Here is a 17,275-nt window from a genome sequence, read left to right on the forward strand (position 1 = left end):
CTCTCAAACTCTTAATTCAAGCTTCGCTTTTCTTAATTCAGGCTTCGCCTCTGCTTATAACATAACGGCGATGGGGACTTACGTTAAAAAAAATAGTCAATAAATGCATGCATATGCATAGGATATGGAAGGGTTGACACAAGAACATGTGAAGAAGCCTAGATTATGGACCAGACAGCAGACACCCAACATGAACCAACAAAACCATCTAAATTTCAGCACCCAAACATGCATGGCTTTCTGTATTTCTTCCTTCACCACTCAAAGGCACCAAATTCACTATTTGCCTGTAACTCCATCGTCACATTCAGTTACATCATACTCTCCTTATCCAACTATTCTCAATATATATATATAAAAAAAACGACTCTATGGGAAAATAAATATGTGCTACTATAAAATATTATTTTTACATTTTATTTTCATGAAAACACATGAAAAAAAAATAGATTTTCATTCAAATATTGAAACTGCCACTAAATATTTTTTGTTTTTCTCACTCATTTAATCTAGATATCTGTGCAAATAACATTTAATATTTTCCGACGAGAATTTTCACCGAAAAAAATAATTACTCGACAGCAAAACAAACAAAGGAATAATAAAAGGGAAATTTTTCAAAATGTCAATATTTTAGCATTTAAGAGGGCTCATTAGCAACACTTTCAATATTGAGTAAAAATATCAAATTTTAGTTTGTTATGTATCTTATTTATGTTTTTATTATTTGTTTTAATTTGAAGAATATAATTATTAAATAACAAAATAGAGAAAATTAAGGGAGAGAATATTTCAAAAAAGGTAAGGAACCTTAATTTTCTCATCAGTTACATTTTCAAATAAAATTTAAATTTTATTCTTTTTTTTCTCTAGAATTTTTACCTTTTTAAAATTATATTCATTCCACAATATATTCTATTTATATTTATTATAGTTATTTATTAGTATGTTTTCATTCCAATAGGTATGTCAAATTTATTTATATAGTCATTTAAGAAATATATTTGTATTTTCATATATTTTTTTCCCTATATAGTTATTTTTTGATCAAAAATCTTGCATGTATTCATTTCAATATGTATTTTATTTGTATTTCTATTTAATCTAGTTTTTATTTAGAATTTTGTATAATAATATATAAAATACAAAAAATTAGTATGATGAAAAAGGGAATGAAAATATAAAATTGAAAAGAAATAATTGAATATTTGGTGTACTCATTCTTAAATAAAATACATAACTAGTTGACATACCTTTAGAATAAATACAACTTAGAAAAAAATGTCAAATTCAGAAACAATGCAACATAATTTTTGAATGATAACAACTGTTAATTGTAAAAATACATACTGACTAAAACAATATCAAAATTCAATATATACTTCCAAATTTATGAATACAAAAAACAATAAAACTATGAAATACAAAAATAAATACTAACTGTGGTACATTGACATAACTATAAAAAAAATAGAATACAAAATGAATTAAATATATGAAATACGATTCCAAATCTATGGATACAAAGTACAATAAAACAATGAAATACAAAAATTCATACTGACTAAAACAACAACAAAATTCAATATATCGTTTCAAATTTATGAATACAAAAAACATCAAAACTATTAAATATACACAATCAAACTCATATAATGTGTTACATTGACATAACTAACACACACGAAAAAAATAGAATACAAAATACAATAGATATATGAAATACAAAAATAAATACTAACTATAACATAATAAAAATTCCATATACACTTCTAAACGCATTTTAACATGAATTTTTTTGAATCTAAAAAATTACTAAACAAATTAAACTAAACATGCAAGACACAGAACATGCAAAAAAAAACCCTTCTCCAACAAATTGGTCTTCTTCAACTTCATGGTTATGATTTGTGTGGGATTTTTCCCCATCGTATATCCTCCTTAGATTTAGAAGCGGAACCTACGTTGTTGTTTAATTCTTGAGTGAAAAAAAAAATTAAATGATGAAAAATCGGAAGAACATTGATTATTTTGTCCAATACCTCTAGTAACTCTCTTGAAAACGTCAATTGAAGAGAGAATTATGTAGTCTCAAAGCCTAAAAAATGTTCTAAGAACAAAAAAAAAAAACACAAGTAAATAAATAAGGAATCTGAAAAACATAATACCCAAATCAATGTTAATCTTCAAATCGAATCTTGCAACGAAATTAAATGAGAATAATAGAAAATATTAATATATTGAATCGAAAATCTGAGGAATTAATTTGGAAGAATGTTAGAGAGAGAAATTGAAAAGAAGAATAAGAAAAAAGAGAAAAATCAGAAAATTTTATTAGGAAGAATGTAAGAGAGAAAAATTGATAAACTTAAGAAAAGAGAGAGAAAAATTCAAATGACATTAATATCTATCCAATTACAAAAATATAGGAAAATGTGTAATCTATGAGAGAGAAAGAAAGGGTGTAAATAATGAGAGAGAAAATATTAATAATATCATAATAAATATTTATTTCTAAAATAATGACATTTTTGACATGTTTACTAATATTATTAAAGTATAGATATTATCACTAAATAAGTTGATTTTTTTGACTAGTTAACTAAATTTTCCATAATAAAATTTGCTTGTTGTACATTAGGAGAACATATTTCATTTTTAGCCAGTTATAAAATCTGGAGTAGTTGATATGGGTCAGCCTCATTCCTTTGGGAATTATACGAGTCATCGGGTCAGGTTAGCCTATTATTTTGATGGGCCAAAAAACAATCAGTCCAATTTATTATGGGATAATTGTATATAATTGCAAACTAATAATTTAAAATAAATAGAATAGCAACGGTTTGATTTGATTGTGCTCCATAGCAAACGTTAGCCAAAGTTTGTCAGTCGCCTCTCTCCCAAAAATCTCGCTCGCCACTCTCCCTCTGCTCGCCTCTCTCGCTTTATACACAAAAGTGTATAAATTGTATTTCTGTTTTGTATAAAGCGAGAGAAAATTGTATATACACATGCAAAAACATATATATTCGTGCTATACACTTAATTATACAATTTTTACAAACATTTTACTTCAATTCAATTGTAGACAAATGCAAATTTTATACAAATATTGAAGCTAAAAAGGCCAACGAACTATACAATTGCGAATTATACAATTGCAGTGAAATACAATTTTCTCTCGCTTTATACAACAGAAGTGTATATATATTTTATGTTTGCTATACATATATTTTACTTCAATTCAATTATAGGCAAAGCAAATTTTATACAAATATTGCAGCGAAATAGGCAGCGAATTATACAATTGTGCATTATACAATTGCAGCGAAATAGGATAGTGAATCATACAATTGCAGCGAAATAGGCCAGCGAATTATACAATTTAGGCAGCGAATTATACAATTTTATGTTTGCTATGGAGCGCAATTATGCAAACTTTGCTACAGCATACAAATATAAATTTTTTGTTTGCTATATGTGAAAGTTGCCCATTTATTAATACACAGATTGTGGATTATGTAGGGCCGACTCATTCTTTAAAAAAAAGGAAAAAGAATCAAAAATATCTTTCAACTTTGGTTTATTGTTTAACTTTACCCTCGCCGTTAAAATAAAATTAAATTTACCCTTTCTCGTTAAAATAAAGTTAAATTTACCCCTTCCTGTTAAAATAAAATTAAATTTACCCCTCATTTGACAGAATCCCCAAAATTAACCTAAATTGACCCAATTATCCTTTTTTTTAAAAAAAAAACAAACTATTTTCTATTTTTAATCCGATAACCCGACCCCTTTAAGAAATAATCTGATTAACCTAATACCATATACCCATTTCCATTTATCCATTCCCACTCATTAAAGAACAAATCTGTAAACTTTTCAGTTCAAAATTCAATCCTCATAATATTACTATATGCCCCTGTCTGAACCTAATGAATTTTTCAATAACTCATTAAGAAATTCTTGAGGTAAAAATTAATAAAGAAGAACAAAGTGTAAAAAATAAAAAATTAAACCTTTTGAGGCAAAAGTTACTAACACACACTCAATTCGTATACCCTTTTGGATTTTATCAACATCATCCTCATTGGAACATGAAAGACCAAAGATTGAATCTTTGAGGCAAAAACTTAAAACTACTAATCAACTCTAATACCCAAAATCTCTCATCTTGCAGCTATGTTGTTGTCTCTGTCTTCGATCCCATTTTTCTTTTTCAAACAACTACTGATTTTTCTACTTACAACCTCCCATCCTTTATTAATGCATTTCATCGTTCTTCTGAATATATATTTAAAAATAAAAAACAATGGAGGAAGGAGAAATGAAGAACAATCGAGGAGAAGTTAATGGGTTATATGAAAATTTGAGAGAATGGGGTAAAAGAGAAATGGGTTATCCTCTAAAAGGTTGGGGCATTGGGTTAAAAATAGGAAATATAGGTTTTTTGAAAAAATTCGGATAATTGGGGTCAATTTTGAGGATTCCGTTTAATGAGGGGTAATTATGGTGAAATTAATAACGAAAGGTAAATTTAACTTTATTTTAACGAGAAGGGATAAATTTAACTTTATTTTAATGGCTAAAATAAAATTAAACAATAACCAAAGTTGAGAAGCATTTTTGACCCTTTTCCCTTAAAATAAATATATATTCTATATGATTTAAATTTAAATTTTAAAATGTAACATAAATATTTTAGAGATAACTACAGTTCACTGATAATGGATATGAAAGTTAAACTTTCAATTCATTTTTAGAAAAATACTTATTTTTCTTGATATAATTATATATTATTTATATTTAAATAAAAATAATAAAAAGAATATTATATACTTACTCCATTTAAAAAAGAATTACCTTATTTTCTTTTTAGTCTGTTTAAAAAAAATCACCCCTTTCTTTTTTGGACAACACTTTAACTTTAACTTTCCACATAACATGTTTAAGACCACAAAATTAAATGACATTTGATATATTTAACATAACTTTAATTCAAAATTACAAGATTAAAAAGTCTTCTTTCTTTTCTTAAACTCCGTTCTAAGTCAAATTAAGTCATCCTTTTTTAAACGGATGGAGTAATAACTTAGATTCTGAATTAAGTATAGAAGTTTGTTTAGGAATCTTATTTGGCTTACCTTTATAAGGATTTTTTCATGGCTTTCTTTGTCCTCATTATTTTCACCATACTTCTTCATAAACACCATTGAAGCAGTTTGAGACATTAATCAATTGTAAGTTTTGCTCATATTTATTTTTTAGAATTTAGAGTAATAATTATTTTTTCTGTTTTAAAAAGAATGATCACCTTTCCTTTTTAGTTTGTTTAAAAAATAATGACATTTTTTTTGTAACAATTTTTCACATGACATGTTTAAGCCACAAAATTGTGAGATAATTTTGTACATTTGACATAACTTTAATTTAGAATCACACAATCAAGAATCTTTTTTATTTTTCTGAAACTCCATATCAAGTCAAACTAGACCATTTTTTGTGAAACGGAAGAAGTATTACTTATTAAGTCTTCTTCACAAGAAAAAGTGTTTGGATACGTGTTTCTAATATTGTGGACAACATTTTCTCTTCTTAGTTCATTAAATCAACATTACCAATTAATTAAAAGCAAACTTTGATCCCTATACCAGTATATATACTCTAATTTAAATAATACTTAAAGTTGATAGTATAAAAAATATTTGAATGTCATTTCTAGAGAAATAAACTTTAGAATTTTAAAATGTGTTTACTATAATAAAAAGAAAAAGAGAAGATGGAATAATTATTATAAAATTGTAAAAATATAAGTACTTCAAAAAATAAGTTAATGGTGTAATTTTCTTATGCACTATCAATATATTATAATTAATTTCAATATGAGATTACTTTTTAGAGATTAACTTATATCCACTAATGGTGGACAAAAAGAATTACACTATCAACTCATTTTTAGAAATACTTATTTCTTTTAATTTAGTTATTATATTTTCATATTTAAAGATTAATGATTCTTTTAGCTTATCTTTTTTTTAAAGACGCTCTATAAATTTAAGAATGTTTTAAAATAACGTTCAAATATTTTTTATACTATCGACTTTGAGTATTACTTAAATAAATTGGAGTACATATGAATATATATGGATCAAAATTTATTTTCAATTAATTTTGGCATTGTCAAGAAAATGAACTAAGAAGAGAAAAGTTAAAGCAGTGGAAGCATCTATCCAAAAACTTTTTCATGTTAGAAAGAAAGACTTAATAAGTTATGAATAATTTTTTTTTATGAGATCAGTTAAACTAGATTTTTTTTATAAAAAAGTAAAAACTTATCATTAATTATTGTCTCAAATTGCTTCAATGGTGTTGATGGGGAATGAGGTAAAAATAATGAGTACAGGATAACACTGCAAAAAATCTTCTTATCTTTGACAATCGAGAAGAATCCTAAACAAACTCATACAATTAATTTAAAGTTCAAGTTATCATATAATACTTTTATTAGTATTATTATTTTAATATTAATAATAAGTAATATTTTTAAAAAAAAAAAGAATTTCAAAAATAAGCTAATAATTATGTAATTTATTTTGTCAACGGTCAGTGAATATAGGTTAATCTCTATTTTTTATTGCCGGTCGGAAGTTGTCAGCTTGCTCATCTATTTCCAGATCAAGGTAAAGTTTTTTTTTATTTCTATTTTTGGATAGTTATCGATATATATCATTCAACCATTTAATTTGCTAGTCCATTTCCAAAATAAGGTAAAGTTTTTTATCTTTATTTTTAGATAGTTATCATTTATCAATATATATCATTTAATCATCAAAATTCATATGATTCGACCATTTAGTTTACCAAACATGGCAGAGGCATACAGTATATATACACTTGGCTGTATCGTCGTATTCAGACTATTAGCCGCTGGAAACAATGGGTTCATTTTCATTGGGTATTTTCATCATTGAACCATAAAAATGCAAGCTAAATTTTCATATGGGCATTGGAGGATTCAAGTGAAGATTCAAATATTTTAATTAAATCCCCTGTTGGCCAGAACAGAATCTATTAATTTATATATAATAGACAAATATTTAGATATGAGAAATCCACAAATTTCACATTGTAAGAGTAACTTCTTATAAATTAGAGCTGGCATAATTATTCCTATCTTTAATTCTTTAATTCAAGAAAAAATGATCTTAATAATAGGAGTGCTTACCCATAAATGTTGTTAGAATAGATATTCAATTTTAGCGGTGGTTTAGCAATAATTATCATCTAATAAATCATTTTATTAATAACCCACCTACTTATAAGATATGAGATTAAAATAACTTTGGTCTTTGAATTATTTTATTATCCTTGTTTTAGTCCTTGTACAATTCAAATAAGAATTTTAACATTTAATTGTCCCCAGGAACTTTTAAGTACTCCCTCCGTCTCACTTTATATGTCGTCTATTCTATAAATAATTGGAGCACAATACTCGTGATTGTATAAAATTTATACATAAATTTTCATATTTTGCCTATTATACCCTTGATCGAATAATCAATTAATATTGTCATTTATTAATAAAGTTGACTTAAGAAAACATTAAAGAAGGATAGAATGGTAAAATTATATCATTTCTTAATGCAAGTGCAAAGTAAAAAAGTGACATAAAATGACACGGAGGGGCATAATCATTATTGTCAATAAATAGAAAAATAAATAGAGAAGAAATTAATTCAAGGTTCTTTACTAAGATTTTACTCGATTTTTAAATACCTAATCATACTAATTATCATAATTAAGACTTAAGGGGTTTAGTGTTGTTCCCAAATACACACGCAAATATACGTGATCACAAAAAGAATAAATGATGGTTCAGAATCGACTTGTCGATAACAAAAAAATTATAATTAGTTTATATTTATTCTAATAATTGTAGAAATTTAAAGACTGTTTTCAGTTATTTTTGTTTACTGCCATCAGTGCATCTAAAACAGGCCCAATCGATCTTGGGCTGGCGCCTGGTGTGCTGGGGCGCTACGCCAGACCTTCTACTCATGCAATTTTGTCGTCCTTGCGTATAAATATAATCAACTATATAATAAATTTTTATAAGAATGAGCGAGATTTAATATATATATGTATGAAGAATAATATTTGATATATATATTTTGTAAAACTTTTTTATATATATAATATAATTTTTTGACGAAGAATATTCGATTGGTCACTCTAGATTACTACGTTATTGGTGTCATTTGTTCATTGAATTGATATAAACACTACTTGTAGATAAATTTTACCGAATTCTCGTATGTAGGAAGCAAATATATTCTTGTTGTAGCATCCCACAGTTTGTGTTATGCAATGATCAATTTCAAATTTTTAAGTAAATTCCAATTAATCTTTTCTCCACTACTTGAAGGCTAGAGTTTCGAGATATTATAATTTGAAAAACATGATCATGAGACAACGTATTAACACAAAAGCCAAAATCACTAGTTTTTCATTAAAATATAATTAAACTATAGTTCCCACCTAATAAATACCAACCAAAAAACTCTATCCAAAATTAAAAATTTTAAAAAAATCCATACAATTCCCTTTATAAGAAATCAATGTACATTAATTTACAGGCCTTAAACAATGATGACTATTAAAAAGGATCATACAATATTTGACTATGAACGTGCGTCCATGCACTTCTTACCAAATGCTAAACTCTTCTATTAATCTTGAATTTGTCTATAAAAAAGACTAAACGTTAGACTTAATAATATAAATTTAGTAAAAATCAAAACCACAAAGACTTGGTATAGCCTTCCAAAAAACACACAAACACACACACAATGGCACTCACAAAGTCAAAATCATATACACTTTCTCTCATATTTCTCTCCATATTCCTCCTCTACCTAACTCTAACTTGCAAATTAAGACCAAAAAATCATGATATTCCAATCTCAAACCTAGAAAAACCAACTTTTAGACAAAATATTGTTATGCCCATGGAACATTTCACTAGTAAACCTCAATGGTTTCAACTTTTACAAGACGAAATCAAGGATAAATCAACACTAAAAATTGGCCTAGTCAACCTTGATGATGTCTCGTTTTTCGACTACGTTGGATTGCACGGGGCGAAAAATATGGAGACGTTGGATGTAAAATTCCCTAAGGTTTCGAATAAAATTAAGTGGAAAGACTTATTTCCAGAATGGATTGATGAAAAAGAGGTATCAGCCAAGCCTACTTGCCCAGAAATCCCAATGCCAGTGTTCGACAAGTACGATGAATTGGATGTGATCATTGCAAAGGTTCCATGTAAGCACGTAGGGATGGATGTTTCTAGGGATGTTTTTAGGTTACAAGTTAACTTAGTGGTAGCTAACTTGTTGGTAAAGATTGGTGGTTTGAATAAAAATCGACCCGTTTACGCGGTGTTTATAGGCGATTGTGGGCCCATGTGGGAGATTTTCCGATGTGAAGACATGTTGTTGCATGAAGAGAATTTATGGGTTTATAAACCTGAGTTAATAAGGCTGAAGCAAAAAATTCTCATGCCTGTTGGTAGTTGTCAGCTTGCTCCTCCATTTCCAGAACAAGGTAAATTTGTACTCTATTTTTTTTCGAAATTAAATTTTACTAGATTAACAAATATTAAATGTACCTTACATGACACATTTTTGTCAAAATCAATGAGTACTAACAACTAATCAAAGGGAAAAACAAACAGAGAGAGCTTTTGTCATATTTTAAATACCGTCGTTACATAGAAATTAAGCTTTTGTCAAAATTCTATACAGAACAAGAATCTTGGAAGAGTTACCCGGTATCAGCACTGGACAAAACGTTCCACAAACCAAGAGAGGCATATGTGACAGTTATACATTCCTCAGAAGCTTATGTTTGTGGAGCAATAGCTTTAGCACAAAGCATTATTCTAACCAACTCAACAAGAGACCTTGTTCTACTAGCAGATGACTCAATTTCACCAAAATCTCTTCATGGTCTCAGAGCAGCAGGATGGAAAATCAAGAAAATCAAAAGAATAAGAAGTCCACATGCCCCAAAAAACGCGTACAACGAATGGAATTACAGCAAGCTAAGGATATGGCAACTCATAGAATATGACAAAGTCATATTCATCGATTCAGATTTCGTTGTTTTCAGAAACATTGATCACTTCTTTTCGTATCCAGAACTATCAGCCGCTGGAAACGATGGTTACATTTTCAATTCAGGTGTTATGATCATTGAACCATCAAAATGCAAGTTTCAAACTTTAATGAACAAAAGGTTTGAAGTAGATTCTTATAATGGGGGCGATCAAGGTTTTCTAAATGAAATGTTTGTGTGGTGGCATAGATGGCCTACTAAGCTAAATACACTCAAGATATTTGTAAATTCAAATCATCGCCATCTTCCTGATGATTCATACACCGTGCATTATTTGGGATTAAAGCCATGGTTGTGTTACGAGGATTATGATTGCAATTGGGATAAAATGGAATCGCAAATATTTGCGAGTGATTCAGCTCATGGGAGATGGTGGAAAGTGTACAAGAAAATGTCAATGGAACTTAGGGAATATTGTGCATTGACACCACAAATGGATGCAAGGATCGTAAAATGGAGGAGAAAAGCTAAAAAAGCTAATTTTTCAGATGGACATTGGAGGATTCAAGTGAAAGATCCAAGAAAACTTTCCAATTGATGATTATTTGATTAATAATCTAACGAGAGATAAATTCAAATCATGTATACTAACAAGTAACAATTTCCCTTTTTTTTTTTTCTGATGGTAAAAACTTATTCGTATCCATTGTTTATATCAAATCATATTAATTTACTATGATTAAATAATTTAATAGGATGAAAATACATGTTTGTGCGAAACTCTATACGCAAACACATGCTAAACATCTATTGGCTTGGTGTAAGTAATTAAACACCTGTACGGTCACTCTGTTTTTGTAAATTTTAAGGAAGTCCCCAGCTTGCAGGAGGTCTTACTAGGCTACAGAACGCTCTAGAAATTTCTAGAAAGTGTGCCAAATTTAACTCATAAAATTATAATTAATCCAAATATTGATTTGATTGTGTTGATAGCAGGTTAGAGTTTTTATTTATTTCACCAATAGATTCGAATCGATTGGATTTATGCAATTAATCTGGATGATTTTAGTTATTTCATCTCTTTTGAGTTTACTTAAAAGAACATTTTTAGTTTTTTTTTTTTTAATTTGGTAACTGAACAAATCAGATGAATTCTTTTTAGTTTTGTTATAAAATAAAGACTATAAAGTAAATTATTATAGAGACTAATTCATTATTTAAATTCGAATGTACTTGTATATTCTTACTTAATTGCGAGCTTATTCAAATATAAGTTTCTCTGATTGCAGCAAGTTTATCCAATTATAAAATTTATCTAAAAAAATTGAGCAAAAATATGTAATGGACATTCGGTGTATGGTGTAACTATAATAGATTTAGATAATTTAGATTATCATACATTGTTAAAATTCAGAATTAACCAACCTACTTAAACTCAAAAATATTGGACGGATCATAATCCAAACCTATTTATTAATTCTAAATATAATTCAATATCCACCTGTGTAACATCCTTAATTTAGAGTCAACACAAATGAGCAAGTGATACTGATAATCCTTATATGGTTTGGAAACTCGAACAAACAAAGTTCGCTGCATTTTACTATAATTTTCTTGACTGTAAATAAATATTCTTTTCATTAAATTTATTTCCTTTTTAGGAGAAGATATTCAATTATAAATACACCTCACATCTTCAAAAATCAAATAAAAAAACTTTCTTTTTTATTTAAAAAAAAATGGGTTCCAAGCCTTCTCACAACAAACTAAATCTTGTCACCATTTCAATAATCTCATTTTTCATAGTTTTCATTTACCTTAGTATATCACATAGCCCTAAACGCCATGAAACCTTAATATTCCACATCTTAAAAGATCACAAACAAACAACACAAATCTTCCCTAGGCATGTTATCAAACCTAAGTGGTACAAATATCTCGAAAACAAAACAAAAAATTCAAAATTCAAAATTGGACTAGTCAACGTGCACGAAACACCTATTGAAGTCAAAGATCTACACGACGATGAAGTTGACTTAGTCAACGTTCATTTTCGTCGTGTTAACAAAAGTGTTATGTGGAAAGACTTATTCCCTGAGTGGATCAATGAGAATGTGCCTCAAAAATCATCCCAATGTCCTGAAATTCCAATGCCTGAGCTTGAAGATTATGTGAATTTGGACGTTGTTTTGGCCAGGGCTCCTTGTGAAAATGCTACTAATGTGTTTAGGTTACAAGTGAACCTAGTTGTGGCTAATCTTTTGGTGAAAAATGGATTGGATAGTAACGATATTTATCGCGAAATTTACGTTGTTTTCATCGGACCTTGTAGCCCTATGCTTGAGATTTTCAGGTGTGATGATCAAATATGGCATGAAGGAAATGTATGGATTTACAAACCTGATTTGAGAAGACTCAAACAGAAAATACTCATGCCTGTTGGATCTTGCCAACTTGCCAGTCCATTTGCTGTACAAGGTATGTTGTTAACTTTTTTTATTTTTTTTGAATTCACCTTGGCAGATTTTGGGGACAACAGGTTCATCTAAACACCCTTCGATTAAAAATTATATATGTAGATATGATATATATTGAATTATCTTGGCATCTCTATGTGTTTGCGTTAATATATTGAAGATTCATAGTAAAATCTTGATTCTGTCACAATATGCACTATCAACATAAATGACGGGATGGAAATAAAGGCTACTCAAAACTCACGACTTAAGAACTAAGTTAGCGTTTGGCCATTTTGGATATGATTTTCAAAATTAATTTTAAAATATTTGTTTGACTATATATTTTAGATCAAATTATGAAAATCTGTCTTTAAATTTTTTTCAAGTTCCAAAAATTGGTTTAGACTAGTTTTTGAAATTCTGGATTTCTACTCACAATAAATGCTTGTTGAAACACAACTTCAAAAACTTAAGTTTTCAAGTTTGAACTTCAAATTTTACAGCCAAGTGAAAGCTAAGTAACCTTTAGAATGGGGATTTTGCGTTCTATACCAAACAAATGTGACCTGATTAGTGTAAAAACAAAAAACAAAATTACACGTTGATGAATATTAGTTTAAAATGAAATAAATGGTACTCTATGGTTCATATTTTTGGATAAATTAGGACCAAATATAGCAACTTCTAGATCTCATGAAAAGGGAAATTATTGATGCATCAATTTTTTGTACTTTGAATTTCTTTTTGTTATGTATATATGGCATCATAGTTAATATTTATTCTGAAATAATTGACCACATGAATTGTTTGAGGATATGTTGGCTAAGCATTGAACAAATCCACTAGCTAACTTGAGAGGAAAAAATTGCTAGATTTAGAAAATAAATTTTCTATGATTAATCCTGCATTTAGAAGACAATATTAAATGGAACATGGAGTATTTTTCAAGGGATAAATTTTGATAACTAGGTAAAGTACATTATTATTATTGTTGTTGTAATTGTGCACCACCCAATTGTCTCTTTATAGCAATCTGAACATAGGTGCTTCGAATCTATAATAAGATGGAAATGAATCAATGACAGTAAACCAACTTACCAAAGGGCTAAATTAAACAAAATCATTCAAAATTTAATTCAATTATTCTCCAAATAACAATAATTAAGTTATACATTTCCCAATCTTTGTGAAGAGTGTAATCCAATAATTTACCATATTAGAAAAGAAAGGTTAAAATATGTAGGCAAGTGGGGTCAAACTTTCAAGACTGTACATCACCTGTTTAAGTACACATAGTATTTTTTTAAAAAAACCCAAAATTAAAACTTTTATTATATTCCCGTAAGTAAGATAATCACGCAAATGTTTATAACTTATTTTAGATTATAAATTTTAAAAATATTTCTTTCTTTCTTAAAATTTGTTAGTCAAATATCGTCATATAAATTTGTACTGCTGAAATATTTCATTTACTTTTTCTCTTTTATATATTTTTCGTCTAGTGCCCGATATCTACATTGTAGATTCAACAAATCGCGCGTAACACCCATTTAAGATGAAAGAATTCTATTCATCTCACTACGACCCTCGTTGATTATATTTCTTTCATACTCATGAACCAGAGACCTACCTGTTTTTTTCTCTTTTGCTATGTTCATTTTATAAGGGTTACAATTTAGACCTCATTCATTATGTTTACCTTGGTTGAAACTACTAGGTCGAGAAGTATGGAGAAAATATGGTTCATCATCCACAAGCAACAAAAGTGCACACAAGCGAAGAGAAGCTTATGTTACTGTTCTTCACTCCTCAGAATCATATGTGTGTGGAGCAATATCTCTAGCACAAAGCATCATCTTATCCAAATCCAGGAAAGACCTAATTCTTCTTGTCGACAACTCAATATCACAAGAAACTTTACATAGTCTAAAACTAGCAGGATGGAAGATCAAAATAATAGAAAGAATAAGAAACCCTCATGCAAAAAGAGGCACTTACAATGAATGGAACTACAGCAAGCTCCGGATATGGCAGCTAACAGAATATGACAAGCTTATCTTTGTAGACGCGGACTTCCTCTTCTTCAAGAATCTTGATCATTTCTTTGTGTTCCCACAGTTATCAGCTGCTGGTAACTGTAGGCATGTGTTCAACTCAGGGATCATGATAATCGAGCCATCGGAGTGTACTTTCAAAACCCTAATGGAGAAAACCCTAACTGTTGTTTCGTACAATGGAGGTGATCAAGGATTTTTGAATGAGGTCTTTTCTTGGTGGCATAGGTGGCCTGCTAAACTGAATTTTTTGAAGAATTTCCAGACAGATGAAAGTCGAAAATATGAATATCCTGAGGATGCATACGCAATGCATTACTTAGGTTTAAAGCCATGGATGTGTTACAAAGATTATGACTGCAATTGGGATGTTTTGGAATATAGGGATTTTCCAAATGATTTAATTCATGCAAAGTGGTGGCAAGTTTATGATTTAATGCCAAAGGAGCTGCAGAAATATTGTGATTTGACTCCAGAGATGGATACAAGGATAAGATTGGAGAGACAAAAGGCTAAAATTGCTAATTTTTCTGATGGCCATTGGAAAATTCAAGTGAAGGATCCAAGAAGACTTTCCGATTCTGACATTTGATTAAAATTATTATTTAGGAGGATAGAGGTGTTCAATAGGTAAAAGTCCTAATTGAGGTGTTAAAGTGAAAATTATGAACGATTTCAAGAGGCCGCAGATGACATGATGAGCCTTCATTTTTCTACCTCCAAAGAACTTCTTTGCTGCTTCTTGTATTATTTTTTACTGGCACGATCTATAAATTATGAAATACTAGAAAATGAAAAGCTTATACACCACTCATATGTCAAGATGAACTTGGAAATTTTAATGGAAACCACTCGGCTAATGTATTGCAATACTGTATTTTGTTTCACTATGGAACTTGCTACTAAACGTACTTCTATATAATTAAACAACAATAGACTAAAGGAAAATAGAAAATTTATCACTTTGCAAATTATATTACGTGCACATAATATGTTGAGCATATGTAGAAATTGAGTCCTCTTTAGACTATCAACGTCCAGACCAGTTCCACTTTTTGGTATTAAGCATATGTAGTGCTTTAACCAAGTATCCATATACACACTAGAACATATTATGCTTAACCTAAAATATTAATATAAAAAAAAACTACTGATCATGTGCAGTAAATCAAGATAGGAACAGCATGAAGAAGAAGTAGAAAGGAAGAAGAAAGATGAAGATACAGACGAAGAAGAAGAATCAGAACAGAATTGTATTAGTGTATTTGAAAAGTGTTATCCATGCCTCTTTACATACATGTGTATAATACAATAACTAATACATATAACAACTATAACTAACTCTTAACTAACTCTTAAACTAACTAGTGATCTTAATTACACATATGCCACATTGTTCAAGTGACACCTTCTTTAATACCCCCCCTCAAGTTTGGAGGTATGAACAAGTTCATTACACCAAACTTGGATAACAAATATTCATGTTGAGATTTTCCTAAACCTTTAGTTAACATATCAGCTTCTTGTTCCTTTGTATGTAGATACTTTGTTTCAACTAAACCTTGTTGAATTTTCTCACGTATGAAATGACAATCCAACTCAATATGTTTTGTTCTTTCATGTAAAACTGGATTGGCAGCAATTTGTATTGCTGACTTACTGTCACTGTAAACACTAACTGTAGTTTGAATCTTAGCTCCAAGTTCTTTAAACAGCTTAACTATCCATGTAATCTCAGCTATTGAACTGGCCATACTTCTATACTCAGCTTCAGCTGAGCTTCTAGACACTGTGGCCTGTTTCTTTGATTTCCAAGAGATCATTGATTCTCCCATCTTTACCATAAAACCTGAAACAGACCTTCTTGTGTGTAAACAAGCTCCCCAGTCTGCATCACAATAAACCTTTAACTGTTTGGAGCTTTTGCTAGATAACAATACTCCTTGTCCTGCTTGACTCTTTATGTATCTCACAATTCTGAGTGCAGCATTAAAATGAGATTGCTTTGGTTGATGAAGAAATTGACTCAGTGTTTGAGTAGCAAATGCAATATCTGGTCTTGTGACATTAAGATACAATAGCTTGCCTACTAGTCTTCTGTATATAGTTGCATCTTCCAGTAGCTTGTCTTCTTCTCCTCTTCCATTCATATCATCATATTCCTTAGTTCTTAATCTAACATATGGATCCAGTGGTGTAGAAACTGGCTTGGCAGCCCCAAGTCCTACTTCAGAAATTATTTCCAAGGCATATTTTCTTTGATGCATCACAATGCCTTCTTGTGATCTGGCAAACTCAATCCCAAGGAAGTACCTTAGATCTCCCAAATCTTTCATCTTGAAAGTATTCAACAAAGTTACTTTTGTATCCTTTATCAAACTCAGATCATTTCCAGTAATCATCATATAATCTACATATACTAAGATTACCACCAAAGATTTGTCAATCCTTTTTATAAACAGTGAGTAATCTAAATGACTTTGCACAAAGCCAAGATTGAGTAGTGCCTCAGTAAGCTTTACATTCCACTGTCTAGGTGCCTGTTTCAAACCATATAAGGATTTAATGAGCTTACATACTGGTTTCTCCCCATGCACATTAAAATCCTTAGGAGGTTGGAAGCCTTGAGGAAGAGCCATGTAA

At 29.4% G+C, this 17,275-nt stretch overlaps 2 protein-coding genes across 2 annotated transcripts; both read left to right on the forward strand.

Annotated features, from left to right (window-relative positions):
- The first annotated feature begins 8,824 nt into the window (after positions 1 to 8,824).
- On the forward strand, positions 8,825 to 10,787 carry LOC107030984 (putative UDP-glucuronate:xylan alpha-glucuronosyltransferase 4). The gene is made up of 2 exons (XM_015232189.2): positions 8,825 to 9,606; positions 9,807 to 10,787. The coding sequence occupies exons 1-2, from the start codon at positions 8,850 to 8,852 to the stop codon at positions 10,715 to 10,717; spliced, it is 1,668 nt and encodes a 555-aa protein (XP_015087675.1). The 5' UTR covers positions 8,825 to 8,849; the 3' UTR covers positions 10,718 to 10,787.
- A 1,071-nt stretch (positions 10,788 to 11,858) lies between these two features.
- LOC107025549 (putative UDP-glucuronate:xylan alpha-glucuronosyltransferase 4) lies at positions 11,859 to 15,315 on the forward strand. The gene is made up of 2 exons (XM_015226334.2): positions 11,859 to 12,597; positions 14,296 to 15,315. The coding sequence occupies exons 1-2, from the start codon at positions 11,859 to 11,861 to the stop codon at positions 15,222 to 15,224; spliced, it is 1,668 nt and encodes a 555-aa protein (XP_015081820.1). The 3' UTR covers positions 15,225 to 15,315.
- The last annotated feature ends 1,960 nt before the right edge of the window (positions 15,316 to 17,275 follow it).

The sequence above is a fragment of the Solanum pennellii genome, chromosome 1, assembly GCF_001406875.1.
Source record: "Solanum pennellii chromosome 1, SPENNV200".
Lineage (NCBI taxonomy): Eukaryota > Viridiplantae > Streptophyta > Magnoliopsida > Solanales > Solanaceae > Solanum > Solanum pennellii.

Bases quoted from the DNA above. Each gene is read 5' to 3' on its own strand.
- LOC107030984 (XM_015232189.2), top strand. From the start codon at position 8,850: ATGGCACTCACAAAGTCAAAATCATATACACTTTCTCTCATATTTCTC. The intron at 9,607-9,806 runs GTAAATTTGTAC...AATTCTATACAG, and splicing joins TCCTCCATTTCCAGAACAAG to AACAAGAATCTTGGAAGAGT.
- LOC107025549 (XM_015226334.2), top strand. From the start codon at position 11,859: ATGGGTTCCAAGCCTTCTCACAACAAACTAAATCTTGTCACCATTTCA. The intron at 12,598-14,295 runs GTATGTTGTTAA...TGAAACTACTAG, and splicing joins CAGTCCATTTGCTGTACAAG to GTCGAGAAGTATGGAGAAAA.